The 23,638-nt window shown below is 36.7% G+C and overlaps 1 protein-coding gene and 1 pseudogene across 1 annotated transcript in view; one reads left to right on the top strand and one right to left on the bottom strand.

Moving 5' to 3' along the window:
• LOC102857804 (ubiquitin carboxyl-terminal hydrolase 33-like) overlaps window positions 1–9,034 on the top strand; it is an 89,682-nt gene extending 80,648 nt beyond the window's left edge. Inside the window, exons 21-23 of the mRNA XM_006888593.1 lie at window positions 5,834–5,936; window positions 7,821–7,889; window positions 8,877–9,034. Of these exons, the coding sequence (XP_006888655.1) occupies window positions 5,834–5,936; window positions 7,821–7,889; window positions 8,877–9,034 (330 nt within the window). The remainder of the gene's footprint in view (window positions 1–5,833; window positions 5,937–7,820; window positions 7,890–8,876) is intronic.
• On the bottom strand, window positions 4,645–5,503 carry LOC102857000 (annotated as a pseudogene).
• Window positions 9,035–23,638: the final 14,604 nt, after the last annotated feature.

A 23,638-nucleotide genomic window follows, 5' to 3' on the forward strand; every position in this document is an offset into this window, starting at 1 on the left:
ATGGAGGATACTACATTTTTAAAACAAGCTCTCAACAATTGGCTTGAATAAATGACAAAATAAATATTGCGAGATAGATGTGCTGAAAGATTCAGAAAATATTTTCTCCTAAGTTGGAGCACAAAAGAATAAATAGAATTCAGAAAGGAAAGTTTCATCATATAGAACTTAGAATCCAACATACATTTTTAAATGCAAGACAAGAGAGGGGGACTTGTTTCATCACCAAAATTTAGAAAAATTTCTCTGGTCTAAAAAAAAAAATACCTATCTTAACAAGGTGGCTGTCTTTTAAGCTAATTTTCAGAAGTTTCCACTGAGTTACTCTAATGGCCTAATGTTAAGGCATTTTGCTGCCAGCTCAATGGTAGGAAATCAGTATCCATCATGTGCTTCTCAGGAGAAAGATGGGGATTCTCCTGTGGGATTCGCAATCTTTAAAAATCCATTAGGGAGTCAATCATGAGTTGGTTCTGACTCAATGGCACATAACAGTGAAGTTGCAAGGGGAAGAAAGTTTTTAATACTAAATGTAAAGATTTCTACTACTAGGCATAAAGAAGAATCCACTTAGAATTATTTTGACCTTATAGTTCAAAATTCTTCAGTTTTCTGAGGACAAGTTGTACATCACAGAAAATGTTAACTTTTAATTTATCTTTGGATAGTGTACCTTATTTAAACCGAGAACACAACTTATCTACACCAAGAAGACAACTGCATGGTCAATTGACTTGAGAAACCCATATTACCATTTTTAAAAAAAGGAATTGATGCCTTTGAGCTGTGGTTCTGGAGAAGTGTATTAAATGTACCATGGACTGCCAAGAGAACAAACAGATTAATCCTGGAGAGGATTAAACCAAGCAACTCCTTGGAGGCAAGGTTTCTGGGGCTTCATCTGACATACTTTGGGCATGTTGTAAGGAGGGACAGGTCCTTGGAGAGGGACATCATGCTTGAGAGGGTGGAGGGATGGCACAAGAGGGGAGGGCCCTCTATGAGGTGGATTGATTCAGTGACTGGGGTAATCGGGATGGGTGTGTCAGAGGCAGTGCGATTGGCACAGGGTAGCGCAGGGTTTAGGGCTGTTGTACATAGGGTTGCTATGAGTTGCAAATGACTTGACGGCACATAACAACAACAATCCAACTGTGCATTAATTATCAAGTAGTATCATTACATTCAAGTAAAATCTTGCTGAAAATTTTTCTAAAACAGCTGGAACATTGACAGGGATCTGCTAGAAATTCAAGCTAGATTCAGAAGAGAGAGTGGGATCAGGGATATCATTGCTGATGTCAGATTGATCATTGCTGAAAGCAGAGAATACCAGAAAGATGTTTACTTGTGTTTTGTTGATTATACAAAGGCATTTGACTGTGTAATCACAGCATACTATGACTGGCATTGAGAAGAATGAGAATTATGAAACATTAATTGTCTTCATGTAAAACCTAAGCCTACTAGACCCAGAAGCTATTGTCTAAACATAACAAGGGAACATTGCATACTTTTGAATCAGAAAAATGTGGGAGTCAGGGTTGTAGCCTTTCTCTGTACCTATTTAATCTGTATGTTGGATAAATGAGTTGAAAAATTGGTTTTAAGAAGAAGAATGCAGGGTCAGGACTGGAGGAAGACTCAACAGCAATCTATGTTATGCACATGACTCAACTTTGCAGAAAGTGAAGAAGACATTATGTACTCACTATGTGCTATGTATCAGAGAGTTGGACAGTGAATAAGGATGATAGAGAATTGGTGCCTTTGAGTTGTGGTGCTGGAGAAGAGTGTTAAATATACCATGGACTGCTAGGAGAACAAACAGGTTTTTCCTCGAGAGGGTGAAGCCAGAGTGTTCCTTGGAGTCAAGGATTCTGAAGCTTCATCTGATATACTTCGGGCATGTTGCAAAGAGGGGCTGGTCCTTGGAGAGGGACATCATGTTTGGGAAAGTGGAGGGCTGGCGCAGGAGAGGAGGACCCTCGATGAGATGGATCGATTCTGTGAGTAGAGTGGTGGGAATGAGTGTGTTTGAGATGGCGAGGTTGGCACAGGATGAAACGATTGCTATGAGTTGCAAGCGACTCGACGGCACATAACAACAACAGCAGATCAAAGACTAGCCTCAATATGGATTACATCTCCAAATCTAGAAATAAAAATATCTTTGGATCAATAGGCAACATCATGATAGATGGAAGAAAGATTGGAGTTGTCAAGAATTTCATTTTACTTCAATCCACAATCAACACCTCTAATAGAAGAGTAAAAAAAAAAATCTAGATGTATTGCATTGGGAAAATCTGCTGTCAAGGACTTTTTTCAAGTGCTAACAGACCAAGATGCAGCTGATTCAAGTATGGTATTTTCATGGGTTTCTTATGTGTCTGAAAGTTAGACAGTGACTAAGGAAACCAAAGAAGAATCAATGTATTTGAATTATGTTGGCAAAGAGTATTGGGTACACCAAGAACTGCCAAAAAACCAGATTGATCTTGGAGGAAGCACAAACAAGGTGCTCCTTAGAGGCAGGGATGGTTAAACTTTGTCTCACATATTTTTGGCATATTATCAGGAGGGGCCAGTCCTTGGACAAAGACATCATGCTGGGAAATGGATAAGGGTCAGCAAAAGAGGAAGACCTTCAGGAGATGGAGTGACACAGTAACTGCAGGAATGGGCTTGAACAAACCCATATCATGACAGTATGCAAAATAGAGCAAGTTTCTCATCTGTTGTTCAAAGTATCAATGTGAGTTGTAGGCGAACACCTAACAGCAACCTCAGTTTATGTATCAACTATTAAACACAGCCATGTTATTTTTTTCACTCTTTGCAACTACCTTTTGTCCCAGGAAAAGTTTTATTCTTAGATTATATTTAGTAAATAGCTAAATTATATAGTGTATTAAGGAGCCCTGGTGGCATAATGCATTGTGTGATGGGTTCCTAATCAAAAGGTTGGCAATTATAGAAAGGGAAATGAGTAGTCTCCTCTTGCAAAAATTTACAGCTTTGTAATCCCAATTATAGGGTACCATGAGTCTAAATTGAGATTGCAGTGAGTTTGTTTTGAATTCTATAGATTGTATAATTTTATAGAAATTTTCTTCTTTATTATATATAATTATATCTAATAAATCATAAAAATATCTATAATTTTATATAAATTTCTAGTTCTATCAACATTATTATTATAAAGGAACCACAAACAGGAGATGAGAGATTAGCGTTACAGTGATAAGGAAAGGAGTCTGGTTGCTGTTTTAAACACGGTGGTTAAGACTGACCTCATGAGAAGATGGAATTTAGGCAAAGACTTAAAAGAGGTAATCATTCAAATGTCTGATAACTAGTGCAAAAGTTCTGAGATACAGGAATGGATGTAGTTGGATCTGGGAATAACATAGAGGTCACTATGAACAAATGTAAAGAGAAGTTAGGTTAATGAGACTGAATTTTGGAGGGCCTTCTGGACTATTTTAAAGATCTTTATGAATGGGAGCATTAACAGAGATTTTGGTTAGAGAACTGGCATGAGGTGAACTTGATTTTCTTTGTTCCAAGTAGCATATGCTAACTTTCACTGCCTTTTCACAGGACTACAATATGATAAATTCTAAATACTTTTTTTCTAAGCATTTGTTGCCTACACTTCATTTTTTATCCTTGTTTCTCTATCCATTTGATGGGTAAAAATCACACTGGCTAATTTAAACCCAAATTAATTTCATTGAAAAGAAAAATCGAACTATTAGTTCTCATGAAATTCAGGAGCCAGGGTAGCCTGGGTATATACCTAACAAAAGTTAGCATTGGAACAAGTCCATGCTAAACGTTAGGACACTCTGAAGGTTTATATTTCTAGGAAACTTTGACCTAATTGGTTCAAGTTATATACCCATTCCTTAGGCCAACAGAGATAGTGAAAGGCATTGGAACATCTTTAGTGACTATCCAAGTACATTGAGAATTTATCCTACATGCAGATTTATATTACTTCTGAAATACATGCACAGGATTATTTGTAGTGCCAGAATGTCCACCAATAAGAGACTGACACATCTGTGGGATACTGGAGAATAGAGGCATAAAAACAAATAATGACTTTTTTCCTTATTGACTAATAATATCTAATATCTTAAGTGACTAAAGATATAGATGTTAGATGTTTATATAAAATACACATTTTAGATTTCTAATAAATATGTAGTATTTTTATTGCTGGTGTGGCCTGCCTTGACCATATTCACCTAATATTTATACCCATTGAATATTGAGACATAATCTAGAATTGTTTCTTTATGAGTTTTGTTTTGTTTTTTTTTCTTATTGTGGTTATTATTTATGGAATGGATAAAACCTCTTTTATAGAAAAAAATGTCACTTTAGTTAAGATTAACACATATTAAAAAACCATCATGCCGTATCTGCCTAAGTAATTCTGTAGAACTAATGAAAGCAATTTCACCAAATTTAGACAGCTTATATTTGGAATATTTAAGTATGGTGAGGTATTAACTAACCCTAAATTTCACAAAAAGACAGCTTCTAGCCGGTCGTTAAAGCTGGATCTTGACCTCACAAGGATCACGGGACAAGAACACAGTTGAGCTGGACTAGAGCTGCCCAATTGTCTTAATAATGAATGCTCCACACTGTTTTAATTGGTTCAGGCTGCATCACAGGTGCAGGCACAGCAATGGCACTTGGAGCATAAACCTGATGATATGTTGTTTGAACTCCATGATCAGAATAAGCCTCCAGAACTGAAGTTTCCATCAGAGATAGTGGAGGAGGAATACACTCACCATCTTGTGCAATTTCCACTGGCTGATAAATAACCTCTGAAGGTTGCAGGTATAAGAATGGAGCAGAAGAAACAGGTGACTGAGGAACACCCCACTGCCACTGTCCTGGTAGACATTGTGCAGAGGCCTGGTAATGATAGGTGGGTTGCTGATAAACTGGCTGAGCTACCATCACAGGGGAACTGGACATAGAACGTGAAGGCCAAGGTGGTGGGACAGATGCTACCTCTGGAGTATGAAAATAAGCAACACCATTATGATAGGTGTAAGGATAGCCTGTTGAAGTTGTTAGATACATTGTTCCAGCTGCTGGCATGATACTGAAACGAGGGATTCCTACTTGTTGATTTCTTATTGCTGGACCAATGTTCAGTTTCTTATCCTTATAGTTAAGTTTTTCTGCCTCCTGCAAAATTTTTTGAGCATCTTCTTGTGTTTCAAATGTGATGAACCCATACCCTTTGGATACTCCAGCTCTGTCACTTACAATCTTCACTTCTTTTACAGATCCATACTGGGGAAAAAAATTTTCTTAAATCATTTTCATTTGTCTTAAAGTCAATTCCTCCTACAAAGATGTGATTAGGGATCACTGTTCCATATCTTGGGGCACTTGTTGAATTATTCAAAGGCACAGGTGACATCGGATTAGGGGATGGAGATAATGAATCTGTTTGCGGTTGGTTTGATGTTTACAGCGAGAAATTTTGCTCCTCAAACCAGCCAGATGTAGTGGTGGGAACCCTCAACTGCCCCGACCCCAGCGTCGTCCTCGTGCAGCTGCCCGCGCCCCTCACGTCGAGTTTTGGTTTTTTTATTGTTTCTTTATTTGCATTCTTAATTTTTTCTTATTCATGTTAATGTCTTTACATGGCATTTCTGTACAGTTATTGTTTAACATCCCATTTGTAATCGGAAATTGGCTTTACCCGATGCATCAGAACATTTACTTTCATTCACCATGCAAGTTCTAGTTATTAGCCAACTGATTTTTTGTTTCTTTGTTCTTTCTATAGCTCAACAGAGCATTCCAAGAAGAAGACTCTCCAGCTACTTTTTATTGCATCAGCATGCAGTGGTTTAGAGAATGGGAAAGTTTTGTGAAGGGTAAAGATGGAGGTGAGCAGTTAGCTAAAAAACAAGCAATTTTTGACAGACTTTTGTTTATGACATATTTATTAAGCATCTGTAAGCACTTGAAGCACATATGTGAATTAAAGAAGAAAAAATTCCTTACTGTCTGTGGAACAGAAAATGGAACATGAGGGCACAGGACCATGTGCATCTTTCTGAAAAGGCCAGAGAGAGTGAAAATAGCACAGCGCCTTACCACCCCAGAGCAGAAAGCAGAGAAAGAGCCCATAGCCCAGCCCCATGATACCTTTAGAGCCACCAGCAGCAAGATACTTGTTTATTCATTGTTGACTCACACACTGTGGTACTGAGAGTGAGGTCTATTAGGAAAGTAAATTGGAGAGCGGGGAAGGCAAAGATTATCACCCATGACAAGTCCAGGTTTTAGCCTCAAAATCCCAAGGTGTAATTCCTGAATTAACCCAGTCTCAGGTTTCAGGTCAGCAGTCAGTTTTTCCTTCCATCATCTGGCAAGAAACAGCAAACTTAACTGTGGCCTTTATCTCAAGGTTCCTCTGATTATACCTTAGCACAATTTCTCAGCAGCAATGCCAGTCTCTTTACCACCATCACTAGGGTCTCACTCTTGTCTTTCTCTCACTAAAGTCTTGCTCTAGAGTCCCTCAAGTTTTGCTGCTCAGTGTGGGAAGCACTATCTCTTTTATCTTAGTCTAACAGCTGTTGATTTGTAAGACCATATGTCTGCAGCTGCTGTTAAGTTAGCTGGAGACCAGAGGAGGCTAATGGAATGGCTAGAAAAGCCAACACTCTGCCTGCCCTCATGGATCTTCCATTCTGTTTCATATTCTGCTTGTGTTTAATTTTTTTATCCTGTCTTTCGAATTACAGTATATTCATAGAAGTAATTAAAAAAATTACACGGAATTAGTCACAGTCTTAGTATTAAAAAGTAGAAAAAATCTACCCAATAATAGGGAATTGGCTAAATGATAGTTTATCCCAAATATTGGATTAATATTTGGACTTCATAAAATAATTTTGTATAATAAATGTAATAATTTGAAAATAAAATTGTTTACATAAAAAGTTTACAGCATAGTATATGTCAAAACTTCTTGCATTTTGTTTTTTTAAAGTCATTAACAATGAAAATATACTAAACAATAAAAATACTAAACAGCTTGCCTATCTTTCTATAGTTGTATTATAGTAATTTTTTTTCTTTTATGTCCCTTTTTGCTTGTTTCCATGTTAATAATTAATATGTGCTGTGACTTTATATAACAAAATCAAATAAGGTGGGTTCCCCCCCCATACATTTGGGAAGACTGTGTTTTAACATTTGTTTTTGTTACTATTTTTAGTTTATGTAACTGCAATCTGAGATAGAGATTTAAAAAAAAAATAACAGAACAATTATACTCTTAGGACATTAAAAGTGCATTTTAGCCTTAAGACCCACCTGGATAGTTATTAGACTGTAGATAGCACCAGAAGAGCCTCTTTCCCACCTTTCCTGAGGCCCTGGTGGTGCATTGCTTTAAGTTCTCAGCTGTTAAATAAAAAGTTCTAATGTTTGAACCCATCATTTTCTCCATGGAAGAAAGATGTGACGTTCGGCAGAGCATCAAAAAAGGTACACCCTTGGGAACTCTGTGGGACAGGTTGTACTCTATCCTCTAAATTTGGTATGAATCAGAATCAACTTGGTGGCAGTGCATTTAGTTTATAAGACTCAAAAAGGAAAAAACAAGTTAAGAATTTATCGTAATAATCTGGTTTTAAAAGAAAAAAGTATCTGGTTAAGCCCAACCTTAATTTATCCCAGATACCACATTAAATAATCCTTTTTGGAACATTTATTTGAAAAGTACACTTTTTGATAATTTATTTTTCCTTTTACCTTAGATCCTCCAGGTCCTATTGATAACACTAAAATTGCTGTCACTAAATGTGGCAATTTGATGCTTAGACAAGGTAAGTTTGACTAATATTTTAAGCCTTTATGTATTACTGTTTTTCACAGTTATGGATATATTATGTAATGGTACTTTTAAACCCAGCTAAAATATATGATTAATTCATGATATATAATAAATACTGAAAAGCAACCAGAGTTTGATCTAATCTCTATCTTAGAAAAAGATTTTAAGGCTATTGATAGGAGTTAGGAAAAAAGATCTATACTTTTTTTTTTCAAGGTAAGAAATCTTTTTTCTTTTTTATTAATCTTAATGAAAGTTTACAGAGACTTAGGGTTTCCATCCATTCATTGTTGCACTTTTCTCCCTGCCCACCTCTTCCCCCCAGTTCCCTCTTCTCTTTGAAAAGTAAAAGAAAAATTATTTTATTGTTATACAGTCCCTCCCCACAAGTCCATTCCACTGTGCAGCCTTCATTCTGGACTCCTGTCATGACAATATTATCTAATCATATATCATTTTTAAACAGTTCTCTCCCTCATCTGTTTCAATGCAGTATACATTATTTATCCCCTCTTCCTCAACCCCCATGTCTGTCCCATTTTACAACATTGGATCTATGCAATATTTGTCCTTTTGTGACTGAGATATTTCACTCAGCATAATGTCCTCCAGGGTCACCTATTTTGTATATTTCATGAGTTCCATGTTTTTCAATGCAGCGTAGTATTTCATTGTGTGAATATACCAGAGTTTCTCTTATCATTTGTTTGTTTGATGGGCGTTTCCAACTCTTTGCTATTGTGAGCAAAGCCACAATAAACATGAGTGTGCAGGAAAAAAAGAACTATACTTTTTTAAAACTAGTTCTTAAAGTTGCGATTTCCAACAAGGCTTTCTATTTTTAAAGTTCTCAATTATCCTTAGAAGATTGATGCCTGTGTAGATTATGAAATTTTTTGTCATTCTTAGTTCATATTGGTCTTTAAGCAATATGGATCTCAGGTTTGTAAATATTCTTTCCATATACACATAATTTTAGGAGCAGATTCTGGTCAAATTTCTGAAGAAACATGGAATTTTTTACAATCTATATATGGTGGAGGACCTGAAATTATCCTGCGACCGCCAGTTGTTCATGTTGATCCTGATGTGCTCCAAGCAGAGGAAAAAATTGAAGTAGAAACTCGATCTTTGTAATTTTGAAGCTACAGAGAATTCAGTGAGAAATCATTTCATCCCTCCCCCATCCCACTATATGAATATTAAAAAACATTCCTGAAAGCATGTTTATTTTCTTGGTTTTTAATCTTTTTTATTTTTACTCCTCCTTACTGGGCATTATGGAAGAATATGTTAAAAAGTGTAATATGCTACAGGCTGGTCTATTTAATGCTCAATAACAAAGGTTCTCAGTGTGATATTTTTGAAAGACAAAAGAAAATTGTGATAAATTAATAATGAATTGATTATCTTTGATTTTTGTACTACATACAGGTCCATAGTATTCTCTAGCATTGTAAATACTTTTGCTTTTAAAACTTTCCACTACCCCAAACCGTATTTCTGACCTATCTTTTCAGTTTTCCAAAAACCTAATTTAAATGTATAGTTTTGACAAGGCTTCATAGCCTATTTTAAATTGAGCCTAGTAGTCAGAAAATTGTTAATTCCCCAAGCTCAGGAACTATTAGCTTGTTTCTTCTTTTGCACTGCAGCATATAAACTAGCATATTAAAATTTACAGAATGTCTTTTGAATATATCAAGGATATATTTAGTTTGGATGAAATTTGTGTGAACAAATATTAGTAACTTATTGATTCTTAATACTATAAAATGTTAAAGTTCAGTTCCTATAACCCTGAATAATATTCATTAATGTCAATAACTAAAAACTTAGATTTCGTTTTAAAACTGTTTTTTGGGGTGGGGTTTTTTTGAGAGCATGATATGTGGAATGTGTCAGTGAAATGATGATAAAGCTGAGGCCACTTGCAAAATTATTTTTTATTTACATGCATAAAACCTTTTTTTAATTATGTAATATGCACTGCTACTTGGCTTGGTTGATAATGTGATGTCAAAAGTTTAATTATTCCCAGTACAAAAATATCCTGAATTACTTTGAAGATATTGAAAAGCACTCATGATGGCTTTGTTTTGGTTTGGGGCAACTGTCACTGGCTGAAACAATGTTGTTAAAATCAGTTCAATAAAAATTATTTAAAAACTTATAATTTGGGTATTGGATTTACTTCAGTAAAGGTGAAAAATATGAATTTGCTAATATTAATATTTACTTTTTTTCTTTTTTAAGCAAACTTAGAAATCACATAATGACCTCATCTCCATATTTCCTTTTAATGAGACAGGTCTATTCCTTTGGAAACTTTCTAATAATCTAACTTTACATTTTACCTTTTAAAAAATCATGTAGTATTTAACATTATTATGTTTAATGAAGTGAGCTTATCCATCATCTGTTTGAGATGTACTTAAATTTATTTTTACTTACACTTTTTTTCTCTTGCTAATGATTATATGATAATTCTCCTCAAAGTTTGAATGTTCTTTTTTTATCTATCTCTAACTATTTTAAGGCCTAATTCTTGGTATTTAGTACTTAATCAGAGAGATTTGGCTTTTATAGCTGCTTTTTGCTGAATATGTAGTATATTTTAGTCACTCTACTAAAATACTTATATTAAATCATCTTTACAACCTTATGACTTAAATGACTAGCCCAAAGTTGGACAGCCAAGAAGTGGAAGATAGGGCATTCCACGTCAGGTTAATGTTGTTGCCCTAACACCATGATATCTCCTATGTGAACTTCTCTGAAACCAATAATAACATCAGTCACATTTATTAATGGTAACATCTACTGTTGAGATTTTTTAAAAAAGCAACCAGTACCCATTCATTGCCACTGAGCTGATTTCATCCCATGTTGCAGTTACATGCCTTGGAGTCATAACTGATACATAGCTAACACTCTAGTGGGTTTTCAGAGGCGTGGGGGGAAATTGTCTATCTTCCATGGAGCAGCTGTTGGATTCGAACCATGTATCTTTGAGTTGGCAGCACAGCTCCTTACCACTAGGCTACCAGAACTCCCTAGCTATATCAGTGGGTATATGTATATACATGTTTGTGTGACCTGCAATTATAGCATATATATAGCAAAAACATAATATATAAAATTTCAACTCATAATAACTCTGTATGACAGTAGATCTGCTTGACAGGATTTTCAAGGCTCTATAAATATGTATGGAAGCAGACCACCACATTTTAGGTTTACAGTGACAACCGATCAGTAGTTCATCACTTTAACCACTGAGGCTACTTGTCACTGAAATGTCCAGTATAAAAAAAAAAAATCCCAAACTGATTCCTCATCTTTCACACAAGCAGCTCTGGTGATTTAGTGGTAGGGAGCTGCACATCCAACCCAACAGCAAGTGGTTTAAATCCACCAGGTGCTCCATGAGAGAAAGACGGGCAATTTCCTTACACAATTTACTGTCTCTGAAAACCCACTGGTTTTCATAATACCAACAACATAACATATAACACATGTAACAGTTTACCTAACACCAACAACAGTATTCTACACAATAGTTAATAATATCTAGTAAGCAACTATCTAGTAAATATGTGGGATATCAATCTTGTCCTCCACATTTCATGGCACAACCTGGTGAGCATATCCAGGGCAGCATCTGTTTGTTTAAATACGTCAACTGGTATCCCTACAATTCCTGGGGCCTTATTTTTTGCCAGTTCTTTCAGAGCAGCTTAAATTTTCTCTTAATGCTTCTTGAAGATAGTTGTTTCATGAAGTTCTGTGTCAGCCAGTTCTATTTTGGTACTTGACTCTCTCTGTACTCCTTCCATCTTCTTTTGAGCTTCTTGGATTATTCAATATTCTGCCCATAGCATCTTAAGTATTGCAACTCGAGGCTTGAATTTGTTTAGTTCCTTCAGCTTATTAAATGCTGAGCGACTTCACCCCTTTTGATTTTCCAACTCCAGCTCTTTGAACATTTCATCATAATACTTTGTCTTTCTGAGATGCCCTTTGAAATCTGTTTAGCTCCTTAACTTCTTAATTTCTTCCCTTTGCTTTGGCTTCTTGGTGCTCTAATGCAATATTCAGAGTCTCTTCTGACGTCCATCGCAGTCTTTTCCTCCTCTGTCTTTGCAGAGACCTTTTGCATTCTTCATTGATAATATAATTGATATTCTTTCACAGCTTATCTGTCCTTCACTCATTAGTGTTTAAGGCCTCAAATATTTTCCTCAGATAGTTTTAAAATTCAGGTGGGATTGACTCAAAGTAAAATTTTGGTCCTAGTGGATTTGATTTAATTTTCTTTAGCTTCAATTTGAACTTATATATGATGATCTGTTCCACAATCAGCACCTGGCCTAATTTTCACAGCTTGATATTGAGCTTCTTCAATGATTTGTTCCACACACATAAGCAATTTTATTCCTGTGCAGCCCATCAAGTGTGGTCCATGTGTGTAGTCACCATTTATGTTTCTATAAAAGGTATTTGCAGTGAGTAAATCCCTGTAAAAAATACTGTCAGTGAGTAAATCACTGTAAAAAATTCTGTCATTTTATCTCCAAACTTATTTTTGTCACCAAGCCTATGTTTGCTGACTACTGATCCTTCTTCTCTCTTCTCAGCTTTTTCATTTCTGTCATCCATTATTGTTCGTGCTTCCTGGTTGCATGTTCAATAGATTTCTGACAGCAAAAGTTGGTAGAAAAAAATCTATTTCCTCCTCGTTGGTTCTCATGGGTGGTGTATATATTTTAATGACAGTGGTATTCAGAGGTGCTCCTTGTATGGGTATGGACATTATCCTGTTGCTCACAGCATTGTATTTCAAGATGAATCTGGAAATGGTCTTTTTAACTATGATTGCGACCCTGTTACTCCTCACCTGTCCCTTGCTAATCCATCTTATTATTACTATCACTGACATCACATGTAAGCAAAATCCTGCTGAAGATCATCCAACAACAAATGGACAGAGAATTTCCAGAAATACAAGCTGTGTTTAGAAGAGGCCGTGGTATAAGGGACATCATCACCAGTGTCAGATGGAGCTTAGTGGGAAGCAGAGTGCCAGAGGAATGTCTGTCTGTATTTCATTGACTATGCAAAGGCATTTGACGCTGCAGGTCACAACAAATTGTGACTAACCTTGAGAAGAATGGGAATTCCAGAACACGTCATTGTGCTCATGTGAAACCTATACCTGGACCAGAGCAAGAAACACTGCTTGGTTCAAAATCAAGAAAGGAGTGTGTCAGGGGTACTTCCTGTCTCCATACCTTTTTAAATCTATATGCAAAACAGATCATTCAGGAGGCTGGGCTTTATGGGGAAGAATGTGGCATCAGGATTGGAAGAAGACTCATCAGTGACCAGCATTATACAGGTGACACAACCTTGCTTGCTAAAACTGAGGAAGACCTAAAGCATTTTGCTGAAGGAGAATAAGAACTTTGGGTCTGCAATATGGATTGAAACACAACAAGAAGAAAATGAGAATTCTCACCACTGGGCCAGCTGGCAGCACCATGATAGATGGAGAAGAGATTGAGATTGTTAATTTCATTTTGATCAGTTTCACAGTCAACAATTTTGGAACCAGCCATCAATATACAAAGACAAACTGCATTAGGAAAATCTGCTGTCAGGGACCTCTCCAGAGTCCTGAAGAGCAAGGGTGGCAGTGTCGAGACTAAGGTGTGCCTGATCCAGGCCATGGTCTTCACAATTACTTGTAATGCATCAGAGAGCTGAACAATAACCAAAGATAACAGAAGAATAGAGAAGAAGAGTATTGACCATACCATGGAGTGCTAAGAGATATTGGTCTGTCTTGGAGAGAATAAAACCAAGCTGTTCCTTCGAGGCAAGGATTTTGAGGCTCTGTCTCACATACTTTGGGCAGAAGGGACCAATCATTGGAGAAAGACAGTATGCTTGGAAGGATGGAAGGACAGCGCAGGAGATGAAGACCCCAGATGAGATGTATTTACACAGTAACTGAGATAATGAAGGCAAGTATGTCAGAGGCACGGAGATTGGCTTAGGATAGAGCAGTATTCAGAGCTATTGTGCATAGTGTCGCATATGAGTCATAGTCAAACACACTCGGGCACAGGAACAACAACAATCTCCTACAGTCTCAACTAAATATTGACTTTGGTGTGTTAATAGATGTGGGATAAAAGAAGTATCTTTCCCGAAGGATGATTTTCTTGAAAATTTTTAGAATACAAAATAGGAAAGTTGCATTCAGAAAACTGAGCCCCATTATGACTATACTGTATTAACATGTTAAGATAACACTGATTTATTTAGAACATGAAAATTATTAGCTCTTGACACTTGTCTAAAGCAAAATATTTGTAGCTATATCACTTTCCAATTCTAATTTGGAACAATCCTCAAGTATTGGGCAAAGTGCAACCAAAGTGCTCCTTGGAGGTCAAAATTATGAACTTCTGTCTTTTATACTTCGAACGTGTCAGTAGGCAAGGCTCGTCCTTGCAAAGGAATATCGTGCTTGGAAAGATGGAGTGTCAGCAAAAGAGAGGAAGACCCGAATGAGATGGATTGGCACTGTGACTTCCACAGAGGGCTCTAGGGTGTCATAGATGATGACGATGGCACAGGATAAGGCAAGGTTCAGGTCAGTCATTCCTAGGAGTCATAATCAATGATGCCTAAAAAACAATAAAACCAAAAAATCATCTTCTGATCTCTAGTTTTCATCGTCTGATAAGTGAAGATTTTCCAGAAAGCAATCAGGGAGTTGCAGTTAGAAATGCAAATGATTTGTTAAAGAATAACACCAGAGAAAGAAAACGGGAGGTAGCTAGAGTGAAAGTATCAAATCCCATTATAGACATTATAAGATCTTAGTCCCTTTTGTGGAAAGAGAAAAAGCTAAGGTTTACCCATTAGAAGAGTCCTAGGTTTGGCAGGGAGGGATAGATATTTGTACTAACATGTTTTGTTCTATCACATCTGAAATAGAACTTGGAGGAGCAAAAGGCAACAGACTGTCAGTTATCTACATCCCTTTAAGATGGGCATTGAGTCCTTTTGTGAAGAAGGGTAATAGCATACCTTGTAAGCCACACAGATTTTAAAGGATTATGATACTTTCATGTGTTCTTATGCATAAGCTTCATATAATCATTGCTTCATGGTGTAATTCCTTACTCCTTCCTATTCAGAATGCCTTTTACTTGTAAGGGCATAACATTTATATCAGATTTCTACCATTTTATCTAATCATGAGGGGAAACATAACCATAATTTTTATTAGAAGATACTGCTAGCCTAAACTCTAAAAAAATATTGCCGTGAGGCAAAAGGGTAGGTAAATATTTGGAGAGACAGTTACAGTACTTTTTTTTTAAATTCTTGATTGGATCCTGTGGAGGATATAATTTATACTAAACAATATTGTTACAGTAATAATTGATGTTATGGGCAAAAAAAAATCTTGAATGATCCAGGAAGCATCAAAAGAAGATGGAAGGAATACATAGAGTCACTGTACCAAAAAGAATTGGTTGACCCTGAAAAATTTCATTAAGTGCCATATGAGCAAGAGAGAGTAGTAATGAAGGAAGAAGTTCAAGCTGAACCAAAGAAACTGGCAAAAAATAAGGTCCCAGGAATCAATGGAATACCAGTTGACATGTTTCAACTGGACATGCTCACCTGTCTGTGCCAGAAAATTTAGCTGCTTTGCAGACTGGAAGAGATCTATAATTGTTCCTATTTCCAAGAAAGGCACTTCATCAGAATGTGGAAATTATCAAACAGTATCATTAATATCTCATGCATGTAAATAAGACTATAACACATCATTGACTGAGAACTACCAGAATTTCAAGCTGAATTTAGGAGTGGCCATGCCAGATGGATGTTGGCTGAAAGAAGAGAATACCAGAAGATTGTCTAGTTTTCATGACTACAGAAAAGCATTTGACTGTGGATTACAATAAACTATGGCTAACATTGTCAACTATAAATGACTTCATCTTATTTGGCATCCACAATATACTTGGTACTAGCAGTCAGTTAGTTGATCAAGAGGTGTATTGCACTGAGGAAGTCAGTAGTCAGGGTCCTCTCTAAATTATTTACAAATAATGATGTCTGTCTGAGGACTAAAGTGTGCCTGATTCAGGTCATGGTCTTTTCAGTCACTTGCTGTACATTTGAGAGTTGGACAATGAATAAGGATGATAAAAGAATAATTTATGCCTTTGAATTGTGGTGTTGAAAAAAATGCTGAGGATCCTATGGATTGTCAAAAGAATAGACAAATGTTTTGGAGAAGTTCTAGCCAGAGTGCTCCTTGGAGGAAAAGATGAAGTTTTTTCTTACATTCTTTGGACATGTTGCTAGGAGAGGTTATTCCTTAGAGAGGGACATCATGCTTGGGGAAGTGGAGGGGTGGCAAAAGAAGGAAGCAGGTAAATTGGCATGATGACTGTGTCCATGAGCTTGAGGATGTCAGACTTAGGTTGAGGATGTCAAGGGATAAGACAGTTCAGATCAATTATTCATAGGATTGCTGTGGATTGTGCTAAACTGGATGGCACCTAACTAAAATAACAACAACATGGCTAACGTGAGAAGAGTGGGGAATCCCAAAACAGGTTCAGAAGAAACCTGTTCCTAGTCTACGAAGCTCTTGTCTGAACAGAAAGATAAAACCACATGGTTTAAAAATCAGAAAAGATGTATGTCAGGATTGCATTTTTTCTCTATACCTAGTCAGTCTATTTGCTGAAATAATATTCAAGAAGCTGAGTTCTATGAAGAAGAATGTGGCATCAGGATCTCAGGAAGACTTATCAAAAACCTAAATTATGCAAATGATACAACTTTGATTGCCAAATATGAGGATGACTTCCAACAAGACTACAGACTTCAATATCAGCTGCATCTCAATAAAAAGAAGTAAAAAAATCCTTACCACTGGACCAATAAGCAGTGTCATGACAGATGAAGAAACAACTGAAATTGTCAACAATTTTATGTTACTAGGATCCACAACCAGTGGTTGGTACCAGCAGTCAGGAGATCAGGAGACATTACATTGAGAAAGTCTACTGTCAATCACAAATGATATTGTAACAATTGGAGAAATTTGAAAAGGGACCTAGTGGTAAGAAACTGCATTGCAATCCTGAAGGTTTCTGGTTTTAATCCATCAGCTACTCTGCTGGAGAAGGATGGTCAGTCCCTTCCATTCAATTAACTGCCTGTGAAAACCTGCTGAGGGTCAGCTATGGGTTGGTTCTAAATTGACGGTACACAACAACAGTATTAGAGAATTTCACCAGTGTTAAGTTTCTTGGATGTTGTTAACTATTATTCTAGTTAGCATAGTTTGTAGTGGCAAAACATGACATCAGAAATACACATAGGTATGTGAAAAAGAAACAAATACAGCAAACTTAATTGATGCGACTAAACTCAGAAATCTCAAATTCACTTCCCTCATATTGGAACTGCCTTCTATCTGAATCTTCAGTGATTGGGTTGGTTAGACTTTTTCTTTTATTTTTATTGATTTGCAAATAAAGTTCATGTACAGTGTGTTTTGTTTACATACATTGTGCTGTTTGCATTCCTCTCAACATTTTTTCACAGTATCATTCCTATACATTGTGTTAATTAATTAATTGTGTAAATTAATCACCATTGATCATTACCCCACTTTTTCAGCTCCCTACTGGATCTTTTCTAATTTGTTCAAGCCCCACCCCTTCAGTGGTTTTTGGAAGCTGTAAAGAGCGAGGGAGGAGACCTCCAAACTTTCTTCTGTGGAACCACTGGAGAATTCAACCCACAAGAGAGGTACCAACTTTGGGTTGACAGCACAAACCTTTATGGGCTACAACACTGAATGAGAAAGTGTTAAAATTAAATGTGCAAAAAAAAAAAAAAAGGAATTATAAAACCAAAACAAAAGAACAAGCTAGGCATTCCTCAGTCTTAAAGAACAAATTCATGCCTCAACTTGTAATACTGAAGAGTTTTACAGGCAAAACACTGAGCGATGCAGGAAACATCAAAAGAAGATGGCAGGAATACAGTCACTGTACCAGAACAAATTGGTTGACACCAAACAGTTTCAGGAAGTAGGCTATCAACCAGAATGAGAAATCCAAGGTGCACTAGAGGCTTTTGCAAAAAATAAGACCCCAGACATTGACAGAATACCAACTGAGGTGTTATAGCAAAAAGTTGCAAGCCTAGTTGCTCAGTAGTCTTATGTCAAGAAATTTGGAAGACTGGAAATTCATATTTGTCCTTATTCCAAAAATGGTGATCCAACAAAGTACAGTTGTTGTCTAACAATATCATTAATATCACATGCCATTAAAATCTTGCCAAAGAGTATTTAAAAATCTACTGGAACACGATGAGGGAAGCCAATATTTGCAGGATTGAGAATACAGAGCCGTGAAGATCGAGGCCGAGGTGCCTCCATGCACAGTTTTGGAGCTGTCTTGACTATATTTTATTATTAATCTGAATTATAACCTTTTCATTCTCCCCCCCTAAAACTCCATAGGGTCACACAATTGGGTGAGTGGGTGGTGGGGGTGAAAAAGAAATGGCAAAGATCTGACAGGAATATGGGAAAATGGTAATTGTGGGCATAGTTCAATGTTGATTGATTTCCTATAACATAATAAGAATGATTGTAAGAAACAGTGTGAATGAAGGATAGTGTGAAATGCAATGTATATGAACTTTGTTTGCAAACAAGTGTAAAATTACTAAAACACAAGACCAAAACTATACTGGAACAGTACATTGAAAAAGAATTGCCAAAAAAGTCAAGCTGGATTCAGATGAGACAATGGAACTAGTCATATCATTGCTGATATCAGATGAATTTTGACTGAAAGCAGAGAATACCAGAAAGCTGTTTGCTTATATTTTATTGATTATGCAAAGGCATTTAACTCTATAGATCATATCAAATTGATTATAACATTGAAAAGCATGGGAATCCCAAAATAATTATGCTAATCCAAAACTTATACCTAGACCAAGAAGCAGCTGTCCAATAGAAGAAGAGAACACTGCATGATTTTAAATCGGGAAAGGGGTGTGTTAGGATTATATCCATTTTTCAAACCTATTTAATCTGTATACTGAATGAGGAATTTGAGAAGTTAAGACTATCTGAAGAAGAATATGGCATCAAGATTGGAGGAAAACTCATCAACAATCTGCATTATGCAGATGATACAACCTTTCTTACAGACCATAAAGAAAACTTAAGCGCTTACTGAAGATCAAACGTCAGCCTTCAATATGGGTTACATCTCAACATGAAGAACACAAAAATTCTCGTGGCAAATATGCAAAATCATGATACAAGAAGCAAAAACTGAAGTTAATTAGTTCATCTTTCTTGGGTCCACAATCAACATCCATGGTAGCACCAAGAAATCAACAGACATATTGTATTGGGCCACTCCTATGTGCTAATGAGCAAGGGTATCAGTTTAAAGATTAAGGTGTGCCTTATCCACACCATGGTATTTCAGTTGCATCTTAGATTCTGAATGCTGCAGAGGAAATAAGGATGACACAAGAATTGATGCCTTTGAATTGTGGTGTTGGAGAAGATTATAGAATATCCCATGGATTGCCAAAAGAAGAAGGAAAAAAATCTGTCTTGGAGGAAATGCAACTAGAGTGCTCCACATAGGCAAGGATGATGAAACTTCACCTCTTATAGTTTAGAAATGTTAGCAAAATGTCTTTGGAGGAAGAAATAATGATTATAAAGTGTCATTCAAAGATAGGAAGACTCAACAAGAGGACAGTGAATGCAACAAAAGGCTTGAAAAAGGTGGTGATTGTGTTGATGGCACATAATAGGAAAATGTTCAGATCTGTCATTGACAGAGTTGCTGTGAGTTGTAGTTGGTTGGAAGGCACCTAAGAACAATCAATGAGTATAATTAATTCAATGAGTACAATTAATTAATGAAATCAATTAATGGTACAAAGCTCTGGTGGCATAGTGGTAAGAAGCTGCACTATAATTCTGAAAGGACATGGTTAAAATCCATCAGCTGCTTTTCAGGAGAAAGATGGGCACTTAACTGCCTCTGAAAACCTGCTGGAGGGTTAGCAGTGGGTTGGTTCTGAATTGACATTAACAAGATGAATTGTAGATGTTCATTCTGTTCTTGGAAATTTTCTATAGGTTTAAAAATAAAAATGGGAGACTAAAAAAAAGTCTACTACCAACTCTCACAATTTTTATTTTAAGGTTTCATCTGCTTTGATCATCACATTAACTCTTAGTGATGGTTTGCCTAAAAGTAATATTATCAACAATGCATTATGCAAATAAAACAACTTGCTAAAACTGAGGAAGGCATGAAGCATTTGCTGCAGAGGGTCAAGGACTGTAGGTCTGCAATATGGATTGAAGCTCAACATCAAGAAAAAGGGGATTCTCAATACTGGCCAGTTGGCAGCACAACGGTGAATGGAGCAGAGATTGAGATTGTTAACAATTTTGGCTTGGGATGGGTGTATCAGAGACAGTGCGACTGGCACAGGACAGAGCAGAGTTTAGGGCTGTTGTATACGGGGTTGCTATGAGTTGCAAGCACATAACAACAACAACAGCATCACTAAGATTGGATTAGGACCCACCCTACTCATGTGTTAATTCATGTTAATTGACTGTATCTTCAAAGAACTTATTTCCAAACAAGATATGTACCAGGTTGAGTGGACACAATTCAATCTTAGCATTTATTATACTGTTAACGTATAATATGTACTAATATGGTATGCCATATTAGTTGTTTCAGAAATGGGGGGAAGAATTGTCTAAAATATGTGAAGTACACGGACTTCTTTGGTAATATGCAACAACATTCTTTACCACTAAATATAAGCATCAAAACAATTTGTCTTGTCCACTCTCAGTAGTACTCTATATCGAGCAGATGGCATAAAGTAAGTGTCTGAGTAATAATATTTGTCTAATGTCTCAATGTTGACTACTTGCCTTCAGGCATCTTTCTCCTTGGGTTTTTTTGGGGGGTGGGGTATCATGCCATCTTAATTCTTACTGTTACGGCCTTGCATTCTTTCTCTACAGTTTTATATTTCTTTCCTTGTCTTTGGATGTCAATGTTTCTTGGTGTTTTAATCTTGAATTCTGCTTTTTTCTATCTTGTTCTTGCTTGGCTAACTTAATCTAAAAATTTCAGTTAATACTTTTGTGGTGCAGTAAATTGATTATTCTAAGTGATTTTCCTAGCAATTGCCAATCTAATAATGTGAATGAAGTAAATAACAACCTTTTGGATGCAAACATGCAAATATGGTATTTAGACTAGTCAGGATGGGGATTGGTCAATTTTGCCATCCCACTAGGCTGAAATTAATCAGGTTTAAAGGCAGAAGTGGAATGCTTGCTACTAGCAAGAAAGAAAAGCAGATATTACAATGTGTCCTTCATTACCTACAGTTCCTGTCAAAGAGAGAATTTGCAGCAGCAACAGAGATGGTGAACCAGAGACCAATATGAGATAGAATTGAACAGGAATTGTTGCTCCAGAGAGCCAGACTTAACTTGAGAAATGAAGGTGATTAATTTGCAGGATGAAATGAGCTTTGGAATAGACTCAAGGTCAGATTTTGGTTCTTGTGACTAGAACAGTACATTGACAGAGAACTACCAAAAGTTCAAGCGGGCTTTAAGAAGAGGACAGGGCATCAGAGATATCATTGATGATATCTGATGGATCCTGGCTGAGAGCAAAGAATACCAGGAGAATGTCTATTTGTGTTTTATTGAGTAGACAGAGCATTTGAAAGTGTTTTTAGGTGCCTTTGACTCAAGTACAACTCACAGCAACCCTGTGAACAGCAGATCTGAGGCCCGTCCTATCCTGTGCCATTCTCATTATCCCTGATACACATAAGCCCACTGCAGCAATCACTATGTCAGTCCAACTTGTGAAGGCTCTTCCTCTCTTTTGCCAACCCTCTACCTTTCCAACCATGATGCCAATTTCCAAGAAATAGCCTCCTCACCTAATGACATCCACAAAGTATGTAAGATAAAGTTTTGTCATCTTTGCCTCCAAGGTGCATTCTGGCTGTACTTTTACTTTTTTAAAAATTAATTTTAATTAACGTTTATAGAGACTTAGGGCTTCCATTCATTCATTGTTGCACTTTTCTCCCTACCCATCCCCTTCCCCCATTTACTCTTTTCCTTGAAAAGTAAAAGTGCAAAAGAAAAATTCTTTCATTGTTATACAATCCCTCCCCCGAAGTCCACTCCACTGTGCAGACTTCATTCTGGACTCCTCTCATGACAACATATCTAATCATGTATCACTTTTAAACAATTCTCTGCCTCATCTGTTTCAATGCAGCATACATTATGTATCCCCTTTTTCTCAGTCTTCTCTCACTCTGATGTCAGTCCCGTTTTACAACATTGGTTCTAGGCAATATTTGTCCTTTTGTGAATGAGATATTTCATTCAGCATAATGTTCTCCAGGGTCATTCATTTTTTATATTTCATGAGTTTTTTTTTTCTTTCAATGGAGCATAGTATTCCATTGTGTGTATATACCACAGCTTCTCTATCCATTCATTTGTTGATGGGCACTTAGATTGTTTCCAACTCTTTGCTATTGGGAACAAAACCACAATAAACATGGGTGTGCAAATATCTGCTTAGGTGGTGGTTATGGTTTCTTTAGGGTATATTCTCAGTAGTGGAATTCCTGGGTCAAATGACATTTCTATTTGCAACTTTTTGAGAAAGCACCATACAGCCTTCCATAGTGGTTGCACCATTCTACACTCCCACCAACAGTGAATAAGGTTCCAGTTTCTTTGCAACCTCGCCAGCATTTGATGTTTGCTATTCTGTTAAATTTTGCTATTCTGACTGGGGTAAGATTATTATCTCATAGTTGTTTTGATTTGCATCTCTCTTAGAGCTAGGGATTTTGAACATTTCTTCATGTGCTTGTTGGCCATCTGAATGTCTTCTTTGGTGAAGTGTCTGTTCATATCCTGTGCCAATTTTTCAAGTGGGCTATTTGCCTTTCTGGAAGCAGGGGCGGTGTCCACTTGCGAAATGGCTTGCCTCCGGAAACTCTATGTACGAACAGTGTTCAGGCCGTTCGTTCATAGGGTCGCTATGAGTCGACTACGACTTGACGGCATCAAACAACAACAACAATTTGCCTTTATCTTGTGGTGGTTGGCTGTAGTTTTTCTAAGGCATATGCTTGTTCTTCTGTCAATCCACGGGATAGTCAATACTCCAACACCATCACTCAAAGGCATCAATCCTGTCATCCTAATTCATTGTCCAGCTTTCAAATGCACAGCAAGGGATTTAAAATGCCATAGCTTAAATCAGGTGCATCGTAATTTTCAAACTGATATAATTTCTTCTCTGTAATTTGGAGAGGCCCCTGACAGCAGACTTTCCCAATGTAATATGTCTCCTGATATCCTGACTACTGGTACAAAGGGAGTTGAATGTGGATCCAAGAAAGATGAAATAATTAACAATTTCAATCTTTTCTTCACTTATCATGATGCTGTCCATGCAAATTAAAATTTGCATGGATTTTAACAAACTATGGCTAACAATGAGAAGAACGGGAATCCTAGAACACTTAACTCATACGAAACCTATACCTACATCAAGAAAC

Source organism: Elephantulus edwardii, unplaced genomic scaffold (assembly GCF_000299155.1).
Source record: "Elephantulus edwardii isolate Elephantulus edwardi_28Jun2011 unplaced genomic scaffold, EleEdw1.0 scaffold00069, whole genome shotgun sequence".
NCBI classification, from domain to species: Eukaryota; Metazoa; Chordata; class Mammalia; order Macroscelidea; family Macroscelididae; genus Elephantulus; species Elephantulus edwardii.